We start from the raw sequence: 17,233 nt of genomic DNA on the forward strand, positions 1-17,233 counted from the left end.
GAAAAGAGAACAAATATATTAAATTTGGTCACTAGTTTTCAAATTCGATAATAATTTAGTTTATCTAAGAAGTAGTGTCTTATTTAACGGATTGTCTTACTGAGTATTAGTGTAGTTGTGCAGGAACATAAAAGAATTTACTTATTGTCTTCTTAATGGGCAAAAATAGTTTCAGCATAATTTTCTGAAATTTAGTATATTTATCACAGTAACGATTCTATCTCTGGAATGGTTTTCCAGAAGAGTTGTACAATATCCATTTAGAGTTGCTAAAGTATTTGATTAAAATCGTTACTCAGACCTGTTTTTTATTCATTGATTCTGACAAGAGTTTCTTAAGCAGTCTATTTATTTTTTCTGTAGACCAAGTCTTCTGCACGGAGTTGAACATTAAGTTTCTCAAGTAGCCTGCAATAACAATCTGAGTAATCTGAATAATCTAACTGACTATTAGCTATTAGTCTACTGCCAACTCGTGGTTATGATAAATTAGAACTTCAAAGGCTGCTTTCATTAATACTAATAGTAAACTTATTAAACTTATATTGTTTAAGACTTCAACTCATTAAATTATGTATATAATATTTTAGTGAACAATACTCTTAACAAATCCTGATTTAAATGGTACAAGTTTTAAACTTTTTCCGTTTTGAAAATTTCTAATAAAATTTCTAGTCATCCAAGCATTCCGATTATTTTTTGAAATTTCATGTCAAACAAAAACGAACATTTTTAATTACAAACTAATATTTCTGAAAACAGTTTCGGCAAGGATGTGAATATAGCAAAAAAACTAATATTCACCAAATTTTATTTTTGATTTCAATAATGGCCAAAAACCTGTCAGATTGTAAAAATCCGGAACACAATTTCGTGATTGAAAAAAGTATATTATTGCCTTATGTAATAACTTCAGTGAACATATCGCGCAATGGAGAGATTGCAGCTTCTACGAGCAATGCGAATATAACATTACTTGACGCTATATCCAATGATGTTATTCAAGTTCTTCCATGTGAGATGGGTGCTACTAACCTGCAGTTCAATCACACCAATAACTCATTGTTGTTTAGTTGTATAATTTCCAATAACGTCGTTAAGTCACTTGACTATACAACTGGAAAATATTTGAATAAATATATCGACGGCAAGGCTGAGGTTCATTCCATTTCCATGCATCCTGAGAAAAATATGTTTGTTACTTCTAATGGAGACAAAACATTGAAATTATGGGATGAACGCTCTGGTAAAAAAATTGACTCCTCAACAATATCGGCACCTGGTATTGCAACTTATCACCCAGACGGCATTGCCGTTTTTGCAGCGAATCATAACGGCATGTTTGTGTACGACACTCGCAGATTTTCGAGTGGGTCTCTCATGGCTTATTTACCAGCACGCGCCTTCGATCAACTGCGTTGTGTTAGGATTTCGCCAAATGGTAAATTAGTTGCGGTGCTTGACGGTGATGTGGTAGAAATCTTGCTCACAAAAGAAATAACTCCGGTAAATAAGTATACTGGGTTTTCCACAGACAAAAATATTCCCGTCGATATGTGTTTTAGTGTTGATTCCTCCACGTTTATTACAAGCACTACCGATGGTGATCTGGCAATTTGGAATACGAACCAGAGCAAGGGCATGTACACAATTCGTAGTGATGACCTTCAGGCTATACAGAGTATGAAAATGAATCCTGAATACATGCAGTTGTGTACGGCTGCCGGAAGAAATTTAAGCTTTTGGCAGTTAGGTCAAAATTATGTGAAATTGTTTAATGAGACATATAAATCACTAATTGGATCAAATATTTCTCAGAGCTCATTTGAACTAGAATTTAAAGTTGATCCTACTCCATCAAATGGACTTATCAAAATTGAAAGTGTAGAAGATGTTTTACATTCATACGAAGGCGCTGAGCCTTCTATAATAATAGGCGCTGAGCCTAATAATAATAATATTTCCTAAAATTAATAATAATATATTATATTGATGAAATCATTTGATTATTCCTGAAACAATTGTTATTGCACTAATGGCTCCTGTTAAAGGTCAAGGACTATAATCTACTAAGTGAAATGGATGATTTGAATGAGTTGACATTAATTTACTTCTTTAAAGTAAAGTGTTCTTAATACTGCAAATACATATGATTGAATGATGGCTACAGCAGATTCTAATAATAATAATAAAATTTGTCTAAATAATAGAATAGATAAAATGAATTAAGTTAAAGAGGGCCTGTATTACCTAATAAAGTTAATAATAGATGTCCAGCAATTATATTAGGAAATAATCGAACTGCTAAAGTTCCTGGTCGAATAATATTTCTAATTGTTTTAATGCAAACTATGAAGGGTATTAATATTGCTGGAGTTCCTTGGAGAACTAGATGAGCAAATATGTGTTGTGTATGATTTATTCAACCATAAATTTAAAGAACTTTTTTTTTTAGTCATTCAAACATTATATTAAAAAAATTGTGAATAATTAAATACAAGAAATATTTCTAAGACCATATGTATGATGATATGTATTTGGCAATACTCGAAACAGTTGTATGGTCAGCCAAAAATTCAATTAATTAAAATAATATAAAACAGAATTTTCGAAAATCTTTTTATCAATTGAAACGAAAATAGCAGCTGGTACAAATTATGATATAATTTTAAAAAAATTCAGTGAAGCTAGAAGAAAGTTCATTTATCTCAATTTGTGTTTATTAACTTTAATTTAAAACTCCTATAAAGTTTTTACTGTCGTGATGGAGACAGCGATTATATGCTTGTTTTAACTGCTCGTAGAAAGTTTATTTCGTATTTGGTATAAGTTTGCCTTAATACGAATTTTAGCAAGTCTTTAGTTAATTGGTTAAAGGTTGAGACCAAGGTTCTCAGTCTTTGGCTTGTCTCAAATCCGACTTCGATTTCGTGATTTGTTGCATGACAGCTATAGTAGAAGTCACAATGTTCTCTTTCGGAGTGTCTTTGCTCCGTCCATTGTATTTTTTAGAAGAAGGTAATATTAGCCTTGTATTTTTACCAGCTGTAACCAGCTGTATAGATATACCTACCCCGTCAAGAGTTCAAACATTTAAGGCGCATATTCTGAAGTCGTGTTTCTTAAAACGTTTGTTGTTAACAGTAAATGGTTTTCTAATCCAGGGCTGACTCTTCATTTTAATTAAAGTTATGATTTTACATGGTGGTTTCCAAGCCCAGCGTATACGCGCATACATCCATGAGGAGGATTTCGCTGTACACATTAGTTTACTACTTATAGATTATTGTAAATATCTAGAGGGGTCCGTGTGAAGGCTGTTGTGTCAACTTGGAGGCAAGAATCATATTGGCATTAACTAAGTTAAATGCAATCGAAAACTTTACCTTGTATGAACCAGTACTTACTTGCTCCATACTATAGTTTACAAAACTCATAGTTATAAGACAGGATATCAAGCACTTATGAAAGCAGTTTAGGTAGTCGTTAAAGAAGCTTCTTAGGAGCTATTCTCTATTCTCTACTCGATACACACGTTTGATGTTCCTGAAAATAACGCGTTACAATTATTATTATAATATCTGCAGATGATACTGTAATTCAAACATTAAGTTCATCATCTATTGACGCTTCCAATGTTTCGCAAGTTATTTGCTTCAGCTAGAAATTTGGTTCAAAATTTAGAATATATACTTAAGAAAAGAGAACAAATATATTAAATTTGGTCACTAGTTTTCAAATTCGATAATAATTTAGTTTATCTAAGAAGTAGTGTCTTATTTAACGGATTGTCTTACTGAGTATTAGTGTAGTTGTGCAGGAACATAAAAGAATTTACTTATTGTCTTCTTAATGGGCAAAAATAGTTTCAGCATAATTTTCTGAAATTTAGTATATTTATCACAGTAACGATTCTATCTCTGGAATGGTTTTCCAGAAGAGTTGTACAATATCCATTTAGAGTTGCTAAAGTATTTGATTAAAATCGTTACTCAGACCTGTTTTTTATTCATTGATTCTGACAAGAGTTTCTTAAGCAGTCTATTTATTTTTTCTGTAGACCAAGTCTTCTGCACGGAGTTGAACATTAAGTTTCTCAAGTAGCCTGCAATAACAATCTGAGTAATCTGAATAATCTAACTGACTATTAGCTATTAGTCTACTGCCAACTCGTGGTTATGATAAATTAGAACTTCAAAGGCTGCTTTCATTAATACTAATAGTAAACTTATTAAACTTATATTGTTTAAGACTTCAACTCATTAAATTATGTATATAATATTTTAGTGAACAATACTCTTAACAAATCCTGATTTAAATGGTACAAGTTTTAAACTTTTTCCGTTTTGAAAATTTCTAATAAAATTTCTAGTCATCCAAGCATTCCGATTATTTTTTGAAATTTCATGTCAAACAAAAACGAACATTTTTAATTACAAACTAATATTTCTGAAAACAGTTTCGGCAAGGATGTGAATATAGCAAAAAAACTAATATTCACCAAATTTTATTTTTGATTTCAATAATGGCCAAAAACCTGTCAGATTGTAAAAATCCGGAACACAATTTCGTGATTGAAAAAAGTATATTATTGCCTTATGTAATAACTTCAGTGAACATATCGCGCAATGGAGAGATTGCAGCTTCTACGAGCAATGCGAATATAACATTACTTGACGCTATATCCAATGATGTTATTCAAGTTCTTCCATGTGAGATGGGTGCTACTAACCTGCAGTTCAATCACACCAATAACTCATTGTTGTTTAGTTGTATAATTTCCAATAACGTCGTTAAGTCACTTGACTATACAACTGGAAAATATTTGAATAAATATATCGACGGCAAGGCTGAGGTTCATTCCATTTCCATGCATCCTGAGAAAAATATGTTTGTTACTTCTAATGGAGACAAAACATTGAAATTATGGGATGAACGCTCTGGTAAAAAAATTGACTCCTCAACAATATCGGCACCTGGTATTGCAACTTATCACCCAGACGGCATTGCCGTTTTTGCAGCGAATCATAACGGCATGTTTGTGTACGACACTCGCAGATTTTCGAGTGGGTCTCTCATGGCTTATTTACCAGCACGCGCCTTCGATCAACTGCGTTGTGTTAGGATTTCGCCAAATGGTAAATTAGTTGCGGTGCTTGACGGTGATGTGGTAGAAATCTTGCTCACAAAAGAAATAACTCCGGTAAATAAGTATACTGGGTTTTCCACAGACAAAAATATTCCCGTCGATATGTGTTTTAGTGTTGATTCCTCTACGTTTATTACAAGCACTACCGATGGTGATCTGGCAATTTGGAATACGAACCAGAGCAAGGGCTTGTACACAATTCGTAGTGATGACCTTCAGGCTATACAGAGTATGAAAATGAATCCTGAATACATGCAGTTGTGTACGGCTGCCGGAAGAAATTTAAGCTTTTGGCAGTTAGGTCAAAATTATGTGAAATTGTTTAATGAGACATATAAATCACTAATTGGATCAAATATTTCTCAGAGCTCATTTGAACTAGAATTTAAAGTTGATCCTACTCCATCAAATGGACTTATCAAAATTGAAAGTGTAGAAGATGTTTTACATTCATACGAAGGCGCTGAGCCTCTGACATTCCGCACTGCAGTTCTGCCTGAGTCTGTATCATCAGACTGGCCATCTATATCAAGTTCGACGGTATTTGATGAGGTTAGTATGTTTGTAAACTCAACAGCAATACTTAGAACAAAACGTAGTGAACCAAGCACATCTTCTGAAGAAAGTCACTTTGAATTGAAATAAATGCAACAATGAAGGATCTTTTTTATAAAACATATTTGTTTAGCTAAATACAAATACCAAAAACATTTCTCTGCAACACTAAATAAATTAAAAATTTTAAAGTTGAAAGTTGAGTGTTTAAAATTTTTAATCATAATCTTGAATATTAAAAATTCATTAGTAACTGTTGTGTCAGCTTTAATGGTGTTGATGTTGTTCTAGATGCCTTGCATGGTATGGCGGCTCGCACGGTGACAGCTGTCATCAAACAAAAAAAAAATAGAAAAACTGAGTCATTAACTATTCTAATCTAACAATATAGATTGTTTACTATCCCTCCAAAAAAAAATTTCTGTTTTGTCAGTCGGTTTGAGTTTATCCTCCCTATGATTTTCTATGAATCGTGATGTGACCCCCTACATCCGACTTATTTTGTCCTACGTCGTCAGTGTTTTCTGCCTATTTCATTCTGATCTACTCGCCCCTTACCTCACCAGTGCACCCTTCGACCAACTTATTATCTAAAAATGAATCCTACTTATATGATGAGAAGAAGAACAAACGATTTTCTTTCCTATTAAAGAGGAGGAGCGATTAAAAATTGCAAATTGAATTTTGTTTTTTTATTTGATTTAATTTCCATGTTAAATAAATATCTCAAATTTAAAAATTTATGTAATTAATATATTAAACAATATTAAAGAAAAAAAGATGTATATAAAAACAATAATTATAGATAAAGTAAATATATATTGTAATGAACCTTTTCACGGCCGTTGATAGCTGGGATAGCTCACGGCCTTCCCGAGGTGTTACAAGAATGTTTTTTGTAATACCTAGTTTTTTCGTAATATAATATATTTAAACTATAGGTTAATTTTGAGACTAATTTTTATTTATTATATATTTTTTTGTTAAAATATATCTATTAACTATTACCAAAATAATAATTTTTCAAGTAAATAGTTTCTAAAAAGTTTCTGAAATAGGAAAACCCAATTAGTGTTAGGAAGGGTATCTAACGTTACCGACTGGGAACGTTGGGAAACAACGTTAGCGACGGTACTACGTTGTTAGGAATTGGCGTTACCAACTGGGCTATGCTGGTTGGTTGGGGATCAACGTTACCCACTGGGTCACGCTGCTAAGAATCAGCGTTACCGACTGGGCTACGCTGGTTGGTTGGGAATCCACATTACCAACTGGGCTACGATGGTAGTTCCATAAATTTACCAATTATCTTGTTCGAATAATCTTAGTTAGTATTCTAAAGGGTCTCTGTTACCAGTGCTGCTAATTAGTATTCTGTTGAAGCGTCGTGCTGCGACGTGCACTGTTCTACGTGCTGCGATCAAGTCTCCTCTGTTTGATCTCCTCTGTTTCTTCTCGTTCTATATGAATTTCGCCAAGCGGGACTTTTACATTTTGATTTGTTATTGACTACCCTAACTGCTTGCGACTGCTTTGGTTGTTGTTGTTGTCGATTCTGCTATGCACATTTTATTAAAAATTTGGCAAAACAAATAACACACCCAAAAAAATGGGAAGTGTTATGATTTAATTTATTTTTAAAGGAAAATTATTATTACTAATCTATTATTATAACTCAAATTTAATAGTTTACGCTTAATAATAACTAGAATTAATTTTTTATTATGGCGGGGTGGTAATTTGTTATAGTCGTCACAATACTATATTTTAAAGTATATGGGTCATTCTTTTACAACTCGGACACCTTTTTGACCTCATGATCTCCGATTTGGCTGAAATATTTTATCTCATTGGCTGAAATATTTTTTCCCATATCTCGGGTAAAAATTTTGTGATTTTTTTTCTAGGAGATATGGATCTATAGGGTTTTGAGAATTGGCATAGTAGACACATTTTCAAATGGCTATATCTCAAGTTCTATAAAAGGTAGAAACTTGAAATTTACAGAGTTTGAAAGATAATTGATTGAACTTTTATGAAATTGTTTAAACAATTAAAATGGTTTATACTTAAGTACTAATATTAACCGCTAAATTTCAAAAAAAAATTTTCTTAAAATACGTCCCCAGGGATTTTAAATGTACAGCAGTTGTGTTGTGATGTAAACAGTCAGATATGCAAACAAAATTTTTTATTTGTAGTTTTTTATTTTCATCACGGTGGTATATTGCAAAAATATGAATTGTTGCCTGATTATTATTCCAGTGAATACCTTGAACAGAATTTTGAACAACAAAATCATAATTTTCGGAAAAATCACGCAAAACTATGCATTCAGTTTTTGTTAAGTTGCTTTTCTTATAATTTAAAAACTCTGCCTGTTTTTTAACAATAAAAGAATGCAACAGCAATTTGTCTAAACCATCTGTTAAGGATTACAAATATTTGTCTATTTGGGATATCAACGTTTTTAATGTGCTTCTCTCTTCACGAACCCATTGTTTGTATGTAACGGTGTCAATCATGTTGTCATCAAATATCTCCAGAAGTTGTTCATTGATGTTTTCAGTTCCAGGACATTTGGACATCTTTATAGTTATTTATCGGCTTTTTACTGCATGCAATCAGTGCTTTTATATTCGCTCCATCTACCATTAATCTTACGTTTTCATGTATGGAGCACTCACAAACTGAATGTGTGCCGCTTGCTCCTGCAAGAACATAATGTTGTGGTCGTAGAGATGCAAATTTTGAAAAACTACATTACAGGTCTGAATGGTTGAGTTTGAAAAGAGTGTGCAACTCCTTCAAATTGCTTAGAATTAGCCGTTTTTGTATTTGTGTCCTTTTTCCGTCGATTTTTACGGATACGCAGTCTTTTTTCCCAGGCATTACTTGACTGTTTTCATCACATTCGTAAAAGTTTAAAATTGCATCGGTTACATGTTTTCCTAGCGATGGATCGCTTTTTGGATTTGGGTCTTCTAAGATTCATTTTTCTGAAGTAAGTTTTTTAGCAACAGTAGTCATACATTTTATAGCGTTTGGCCCTTTCGGTCGTGACCCTTTCGGATAGACCAATTATGTATCACACCCACTATTTTTATTTTCATAGTTCTATCTGCTGTGCTATTAAACTTTTCCTGCAGATTTTTTAAAATTGATGCGAGTCATCTTCTTCATCGCTATTCTTAGAGTTATCCGCAGGAATATTAAAAATTTTAAATTTGTGATTTATTTATGCAATAAAAATTCTTCTTAAAAAACGTCCTTAAAAGTTTCATTTTTATGTAGAATTTAATGATAAACTCAATTCAGAAATAAAAAGTAAACATTTTTGTATCGCTTTCCTTCGAAAATTGATTTCATGGTACTTTGGTGCGTATGAGTAACGTGAAGGACACTTGATTAATTAATTTTTTTTTAATTACTTCTAAAATGAATATCACAGTGGAAGTATTTATTTTTAAAGTAGAATTTATATATTAATCTGAATTAAAAATAATAAAAAAATTTGTGTGGCAGGTTCCTTTTTTTTTTTTTTGTTACTGAAAAATCGTGTGTATGTTTTTGGTGTGATATGAAGGATAAATAAATTTTTAAAAGTACTTCTAATTACAATATCGTCCTGAAATTTTTGGGTTTTATGTAGAATTTTATTATTAATCGAAATCAAAAATATTATATAAGAATATATGTAGTGTATTCTTTGAAAATTCATTCAATGGAAATATAGTACGCTTGTGCTTGATGTGTTTTGCGGTAGAAAAAAAAATATCAAAAAATTTTAAAAAATAAAGGGTTCATGGAAATTTTTATTTTGAAGTAAAATTTAAAACTAAATCTAAATAAAATATAAGAAATGAAAATTTTGTGTACATGCTTTGGGAAAAATTTTTTTTTTAAATTTAGCGGCTAATATTAGTACTTATATATAAACAATTTTAATTGTTTAAACAATTTTTGAAAAGTTCAATCAATTGTGATTAAAACGCAAAAAATTTTAAGTATCTTTTATTTATATAGCCTGAGACAAAACACCATGAGTCCATATTACGTAGGAAAAAAATCACAAAATTTTTTCCCCAGATACGGATCTTTTTATTTTATGAAAGAAGCTCAGCCAAATCGGAGATCATGAAGTATTTTTTGTCAGAATCCGTCCGGTTTGTATAAGAATGACCCACATACAGATATAGATTGCATATGAATGATGCTATGACTGGATAGATTTGTCAGGACAGAATTATGATAATGGTGTCAACATGGTCGGCATTATTAAAGTTGAAACTTGCTTTTGATTGACGGAGTTAATTATTTTACAACAGCAAATACTTTCTTCGTGTTTATCAATAAAATCTGTTTGGATTTTTCAAAGTCGAGCAAACGTTAATAAAATAAGAAATTGCACCTAAATTGAAAGAAAAAATAGTAAAATAATATAAAATTAGAAATCGACTAAAGAAATACAATATTGCTCTCATCGCTGAAAAACTAAAAGAAAATTGGCTGAGGTGGTATAACCTTATAAGTAAATTATAAGTAAAACACTAAAATCATAACCATAAAAAAACCAGAAGCAATAAGAAACCTTATAGAAAAATTGGAAATCCGTAATCAACCTACATAAATACAATTTTCAAGGAATTAAAGGAGTAATGCCTACAAAATGAGACAATGTAATAGAAATGATAGTTGCGCCTTGTCGATCCCTGCTTCCCCTTAGGAATAAGGCAAGGCGAAATAAATAGTTCTTGCTGTTGCAAATAATTGGCTCTTCAATCATTAAGGGCGTTCCTGGGAAACTTGTCGAACGATTTATCAGATTTGCAATTAAGTATTATATTCAATGAATATAGTTAAGTTGAGTTGAAATGAAACGCACTCCTCTGCAGTACATTTATACCTGACTCTTTATTTGTTTCTCAAAAATCTTAAAATCTAAAATTATAGTAATTGTCTTAAAAACTAAAAGAGAATCTTACAGTATAATTATAATTAGGTGTGGTTCACACACATATTATGATATAATGATGTATAATTATGATTATGATATATTATATATAATTATGATTATGATGTATTAAGTATATTATAATATATGACAATATAGATGATAGAATAGTAGACGGGATAGTAGTATTAATATCAATATTATTAAATATTTTCGTATTAATTTAACAATTTGAATACTTTTTATATTTAGAAAATAAAATTTAATTCACAAAAATGCATTGATTGATTTTTGTCTAATATCTACAGTATTGACGTTTTACTTTCCTTTCTTCTCGAAGGCAGTATTCTTGAACCACATTAGAGTACTCATAAAAATATTGTCTTACATGTAATAGAGAAGGTTGACACTTTGGTTGTAGAGCAATGAGAAAACTTATATCGTTTTGGAATTGTTTGTGTTGAAACAATTCCTCCAGGATATGCACTTGAGTTTTCGTCTGGCATATTTACTTTGTTGAAAATAATAGTGAATAATAATTTTATTTGAAGTTTCTATTCTATTCTTCTTACTATTGTAATATTTATAGATCTTAGGATACCTTATACAAAAAAAGGATCCCAGATAAAATTAAAAACTTGCTGTATAAATTGCTTTTTGTCCTTATCGCTGCTTATGAAGGTATGGCGAAAAATTTTGGATTGCTTGATACAGTTTTCTCAAGTCTGACAGATGCAATTTCAGATAAAATTAGGATCCCAGATAAAATCCCAGATAAAATTAAAAACTTGCTGTATAAATTGCTTTTTGTCCTTATCGCTGCTTATGAAGGTATGGCGAAAAATTTTGGATTGCTTGATACAGTTTTCTCAAGTCTGACAGATGCAATTTCAAATTGAGGAATAATATTTGGCTGAGCTCGATTCAGTGGATTTGTTTTTGAAGCAAGTAAAGTTTCCACTCAAGACTGAATATTAGGGAATGTTCCATTGAAAAAGCTTTGAAAATAATTACATTTCTTTATACTTAGCATCTACTATTGCTGAATTGTGCTGAAATCATTGCACATATACGTATGTTAAATAATATGTAGAAGTGATAAATAAAATGGAAATTAAGATCATTATAATACATTTAAAATGTAATTAAAAGCACCGAATGGATGAGCTGATACAATCACTAAAACACAGAATTTTGTATTGCAATGGTAGACGCATTCAATCAACCAGGTAGTTAGACCGGAAACAATTAAGTAATTCATTTTATTGTTTACAGTAGTTTAATTTTCAAGCAATTAAAAAGAGAGTAATGTAAGGACATTTGTTTAAAAAACTTAAGCATAATATCATAACGAGTATTTTTGATATAGAGTATGAACTTAGGCTTCAAAGAAAACGCAAGGTGGGTTATCAAAACAAATATCTTAAAATACACCCGCAGCCCAAACAAAGCAAACCCTTTATCCGAAACTGGTAACCAGGCAGCATAAAGATGAGTGTTTGTTCTTCATGTTAGATGCAGCCCAGAAAACAAACCTGGCAGAAGGTATAAAATGGAAGAATCAAAATGGAAAGCACAAATCAAACAAATAACTCAAGGACTTCTGATAATCTCACCGCGTCGGGATCGCATATAACTCCCACGCACTTCGCTTAGTACCTGGGTCAAATGTGATAAGTGAGTCAGAAAACAGAAGCAATAGCAATTATCGATCTCTAAGTGAATAGCATGCACACACCGAAAAACAAATTTTAGCCAAAAACTCAGCTTAGTGATAAAATACGTAGATAATGAAATTATTGCCAGAAGAAATAATTAATTTGTGACAAATGAATAACTATATATCAGTTATTGCCTGCTATATAGTTAGAAGACTATAAATAAAATACAAAAAATATACAAAAACACAATATAAACTGAAGATATGAAGCTAATATCTCAAACGGAATATCAACAAGAGATATTTTTAAAGAAAAACTGAATGTGCAAATAGCATGGCAAGGGAAATATAAACTATCCAATAAGAGACGCGAAAATAATAAAAAATTCAATACAAACAAAAAAACTTCTTACAGAGGTCTCAGAAAGGTAACACCATCGAACACCGGAAAAGATACTTACTCAAATATAGAAAAGAGAGAAGTTACCAGCAACTTGAGGAAATGTCAGCAAACTACCTCACATGTGAAGAAGTTAGAGGTGTTATCTTAAAAACACACAACTGGAAATCACCAGGATCCGATAAATTGCAAAAATCTGGTTCAAAAGACTTTCTACGATGCATCAAAAAGTCTTCAATGACTTTAATGGATATTGTCATAGCTTGAATATGGGCTGCGGAATGCTGTTCTAGGACTTGGTAATTAGTTTTTGAATTAATTATAACACCTGTTCCCCCGTGGGGCTTATCTTCAGGATGATTCGTGAAGTAAAAATTGCATCCAGATACAGAAAAATTGTTTTTACTAGATAGATGGATTTATGACCACAAGTTTGCGCTGGTGGATGTCGTTGGCATTCCAGTGACACATTTAGTAAATACAGAGCATTTATTAGCTCTGTACTACTACTACTCTACTACTACTCTACTACTATTAGCTCTGATTCTACTAAATCTTGCACTAAGCTTTGCATATAGGCCATAAAGTTCGTCACTAGTTGAGTAAGAGTTATTTGTTGCTAAGTTTTTAAGTTTTGGTTGGAAGTTATTGAAATTTCAGGAATTCGTTTAACTAATCGATTCTTTAAGACGGCTGTGTATGTTTGTTTGCTATAAACTGGATTTTGTTGGATTATGCATGGAGCGTTGGGCAGCTTAGTTCTTAATTTCGATATAAATTGGACACCCACAAATTGGACAGTGTACAATAACTTTTACTGTGCCCAAATTCCTGACAGTTTAGGAATTACCATACACTGGAGTTTTGCGTTTAGGAGGCTTCTCAACTGTTATCTTACGATTTAGTAAGAAACGCAAGTGATAAATTGGATGAATCTCATTCTTTTTTAATTTCTTAGTATCTGCTTCTAGGTTGAGGAATTTTATCTTTACGTTTTATGTTAAAAACTGATTTTACCTCAAACCTAGCATTTTCAATAGCTATTTTTTTTCTTTCAGGGTCGGCATTCGCTTCGATTCCTTTAATAACCACTGATATTCCCTTATCACTTTTAAGCTGGTATGTATAAAAATGTTTGAAATTTTTTAATAGGTAATCGTTAATCTTACAGAACTGGTTTTCGGTTTCAGTTTGTATAATCGTTTCCACTATTGCACCTTTTTAAGGAGCGTGACGTAGAAAGACTTAGAGTCAATTAATCTAGTAAGATTATTTACAAGAATACTTGAGTTTTTACTTCTGATCTTATTGCATGTTCTTTGTTATCGTTTTCAATAGCGAGCGCGGCAAAGGGATTACCTTTAAATTTGACTTATTGGTCATTTTTTATGAGTTCAATTTTCTTTTAATGTTAACGTAGCGGTCCATACCAGTTTGTTTGACCTCATTTACTTGGTTATTACTTGGTTATTTACCTCACGAGGTTGCGAAATATCTACTATTACACGAGATTGCACAATAGATCAGACATGACTATTGTTAATAAAAGACGTCGGAAAGGACTTTTCATTGACGTTCCACCTCAGTGCCAATGATCAGGGGCACTAACCACTAAGCTACTGAGGCTACCTAACGAAGTTCAGCAATTGTTTTACTTAGGGCCATGCTATGCAGAGTGTCTCGGGTACGGTAAATAAAGCTCTTTCGGCATAGTGCTGAAAATGCATGTTATGCAGAGTGTCACATCAGTGTTGCCAGTTTTGTATTTTTACTACTTTTTGGTTGTGCCTAAATTTAGAAGGAAATATATACATGCTTACTTGTTTGATTTTTGCTTACAATTATTTGCAAGCAATTTAAAAAATGAGTCAATCCAAGAAGTATCAAAAAATGAGTCAATCCAAGAAGTATCAAAAAATGGCCTCAAAATAGAGAGAAAATAGAAGTCCACTTTTGATAGAAGTATCAAAAGTATCAAGCAGATGATACTCTTCTAATCAAAGAATGTTTAAATTTTGTAAAAATGCTACAACAGAAACAACATCGTAAAAGGTTGTGTGCGGAGAAGTTGTGGCCGAATGACAGGAGAATTCACTGTTCGTATGCATTTGTGTCTAATGAACTGCGCCTGTTAGACACAAATGCATTCAACAACCTCTACAGGATGTCCAGCGATACATTTAAATTGTTGTTACAGCTTGTAGAAAAAGATCTACAAAAGTTGGACACAAACGCGCGAAATACTATTTCTTCTGCAGAGCAATTATCCATGACACTACGATTTTTAGCAACTGGAGAAAGTTGCAAAAGTTTGGAATATCAAACAAGGCTATCGCACTCCTATTTTACAATTACAATATATACAATTGTTTAATCTGAATTATTAAATATATATATAAATATAATCTGAATTATATTAAATATATTTCACTGCATTAAATATATTTTATAAAATTATCCTGCATAAAATTTTCTCCAAAGAAATGTTTTAATAAAAGATACAAGTGGTTCTTTAATTTTTATGTTAGTATGTTGTAAAATATTATATCATAAAAACAGAAACAATTATATTAATAAGCAAATGTGTTAAGTACTAAATTTATTTAAGACTGAATTAAAAATCATTGGTATGAAAAAAAATTGTAAAAAAAATTCTTGTCAGCAGTAAGATTCGAACCAACGTCCCTTGGTGTTATAGTAAACAGTCACTTCATAATAAAGACAATTTTCACTATTAGCAATCAGAAACAGTAGAGCATGTGGACCTCCATTAGATAGATATTACAAATACAGTAAATTGTTGCATACTATTGATAATGAGAAGAACAACCGTCGGGCATCAAATGCGAATTATCCAACGACTTGCCAGTACCGTCACAATTTTTATCAACTTCAATATACTTGACTGACTAATGCTTTTTTCTGGAAAGGAATATGTACTTTCTGAATTATTGCTATTGCTTACGTCACGTTCATTCTAGTGTGTTAGTTTTACTTTTGCTTTTGAATGCTGATACTGGAGACGTCATATTGTGAACATAATATTGTGACATAAACAATCAATTTATAGCTTAATTTTTTATTTCCAATTTAGCCTTACCAGTCAGGTATGATGAATTGAACTGTTTAAATAAATATAAATAAAAATACGTTCATATACCATTAGACATAGTCATGCCATAAATCGGTTACAAACCGGTAAAAATGGATCACTTAACACGAAAACATGCTATAATTTAGAATTCAATCATCAGATGCAGACAACAACAAGTGTATTCTTTTGACATGAATGCTCCAATAGAACAACTTTTGATGTCCAAGAATAAGTTGGCATCACTGTCTAAGCAAGTACGCATATGACAAGTAAGAAAATTTCAAACAAATTTGCGGTTGAATTTAATAAAAATTTTTTTATAGAATTATACATATATTAAATGAATGACACAAAAACATTATTAATGATCATTTCATATTGTACGTATTTGAATTTATATAAAATAATACATTTTTTAATCTTTATTCATGACAACGGAGAAAACTAGCGAAATAAGAAGGATACAAAGAGAGCGGCACATTGATCAAATATTTGAAATATTTGATAGTTCCAGCTCTTCAGAAGAATCTGGTCATGAAGTGCATGAAAAATGTGTTGACTTCGAGTTAACAATTGAAAACATGAGTGAGTTGGACTTCAAACGCAATTTCGGGTTATTGTGTGAACCAGTGAATTACCTAATATGTGCGCATATGATGAACTAAAATTAATTAAATAATTATTTAATACTATTTTCAGCAAGATTTTCCCAGTCTAAATATTTTCCGAATCGAGTGCATGGTGAAAAAGTTCGCGTGGGCTGATGGAGCCCATCAGTTTGAAGTGATATATCACTGAGGAACGTCACTTAGTACCGTGAAATGCACATGAGTGTAGTTTTTGCATATTTGGGTACATATGGTCCAGCTGAATATTTTACAGCAATGAAATATTTAGTATAAATTTTTTAATATAAAGTTGTTTCTCAATCATCATCAGTTAAGTGTAATAGTTAAAAAATTGGTAAATTGGTAAAGTATTCATAAAATTAATGTTAAAAGGATCCTCTTTAATTACGTACTATGAATCACCTTTTTGTTCAATACAATTCGTTATATGCTCCCATGGAATTTTACAATAAATAGTTTGAGTAATTGAGATTTAGTGAAACAAAAGATATTTCATCCTATCCTATTTTCAATACTTTTTTCATTAGATACAATGGAAATAGTGGAACTATAGTAGAATTATATCCAATTTAAAGCAACGATGTGGTCAGTTATTGATTTAACTATTTTATAGTGATTTGACATTATTAGGAATTAATCCAGTGAAAATATTATAACGGTGCTAACTTATTCGAAGAATTATGATTAGTGAACAATTGCGTCAGGGTGAGGAAAATATAACACATAGATTGATCAGACTCTGCTACACCTTAAATTTAAAAGCTAAGAGAGAAAAAATACTTAATGAATTAA

General features: G+C 31.4%; 2 protein-coding genes across 2 annotated transcripts; both read left to right on the forward strand.

The window, feature by feature from the left end:
• Window positions 1–828: 828 nt before the first annotated feature.
• LOC119688663 (WD repeat-containing protein 82-like) lies at window positions 829–1,968 on the forward strand. Its single transcript, XM_038103333.1, has one exon. The coding sequence runs from the start codon at window positions 829–831 to the stop codon at window positions 1,966–1,968; it is 1,140 nt and encodes a 379-aa protein (XP_037959261.1).
• A 2,557-nt stretch (window positions 1,969–4,525) lies between these two features.
• Window positions 4,526–5,794, forward strand: LOC119688664 (WD repeat-containing protein 82-like). The gene has a single exon (XM_038103334.1). The coding sequence runs from the start codon at window positions 4,526–4,528 to the stop codon at window positions 5,792–5,794; it is 1,269 nt and encodes a 422-aa protein (XP_037959262.1).
• The last annotated feature ends 11,439 nt before the right edge of the window (window positions 5,795–17,233 follow it).

Source organism: Teleopsis dalmanni, chromosome X (genome assembly GCF_002237135.1).
Source record: "Teleopsis dalmanni isolate 2A chromosome X, ASM223713v2, whole genome shotgun sequence".
Lineage (NCBI taxonomy): Eukaryota > Metazoa > Arthropoda > Insecta > Diptera > Diopsidae > Teleopsis > Teleopsis dalmanni.

Bases quoted from the DNA above. Each gene is read 5' to 3' on its own strand.
- LOC119688664 (XM_038103334.1), top strand. From the start codon at position 4,526: ATGGCCAAAAACCTGTCAGATTGTAAAAATCCGGAACACAATTTCGTG.
- LOC119688663 (XM_038103333.1), top strand. From the start codon at position 829: ATGGCCAAAAACCTGTCAGATTGTAAAAATCCGGAACACAATTTCGTG.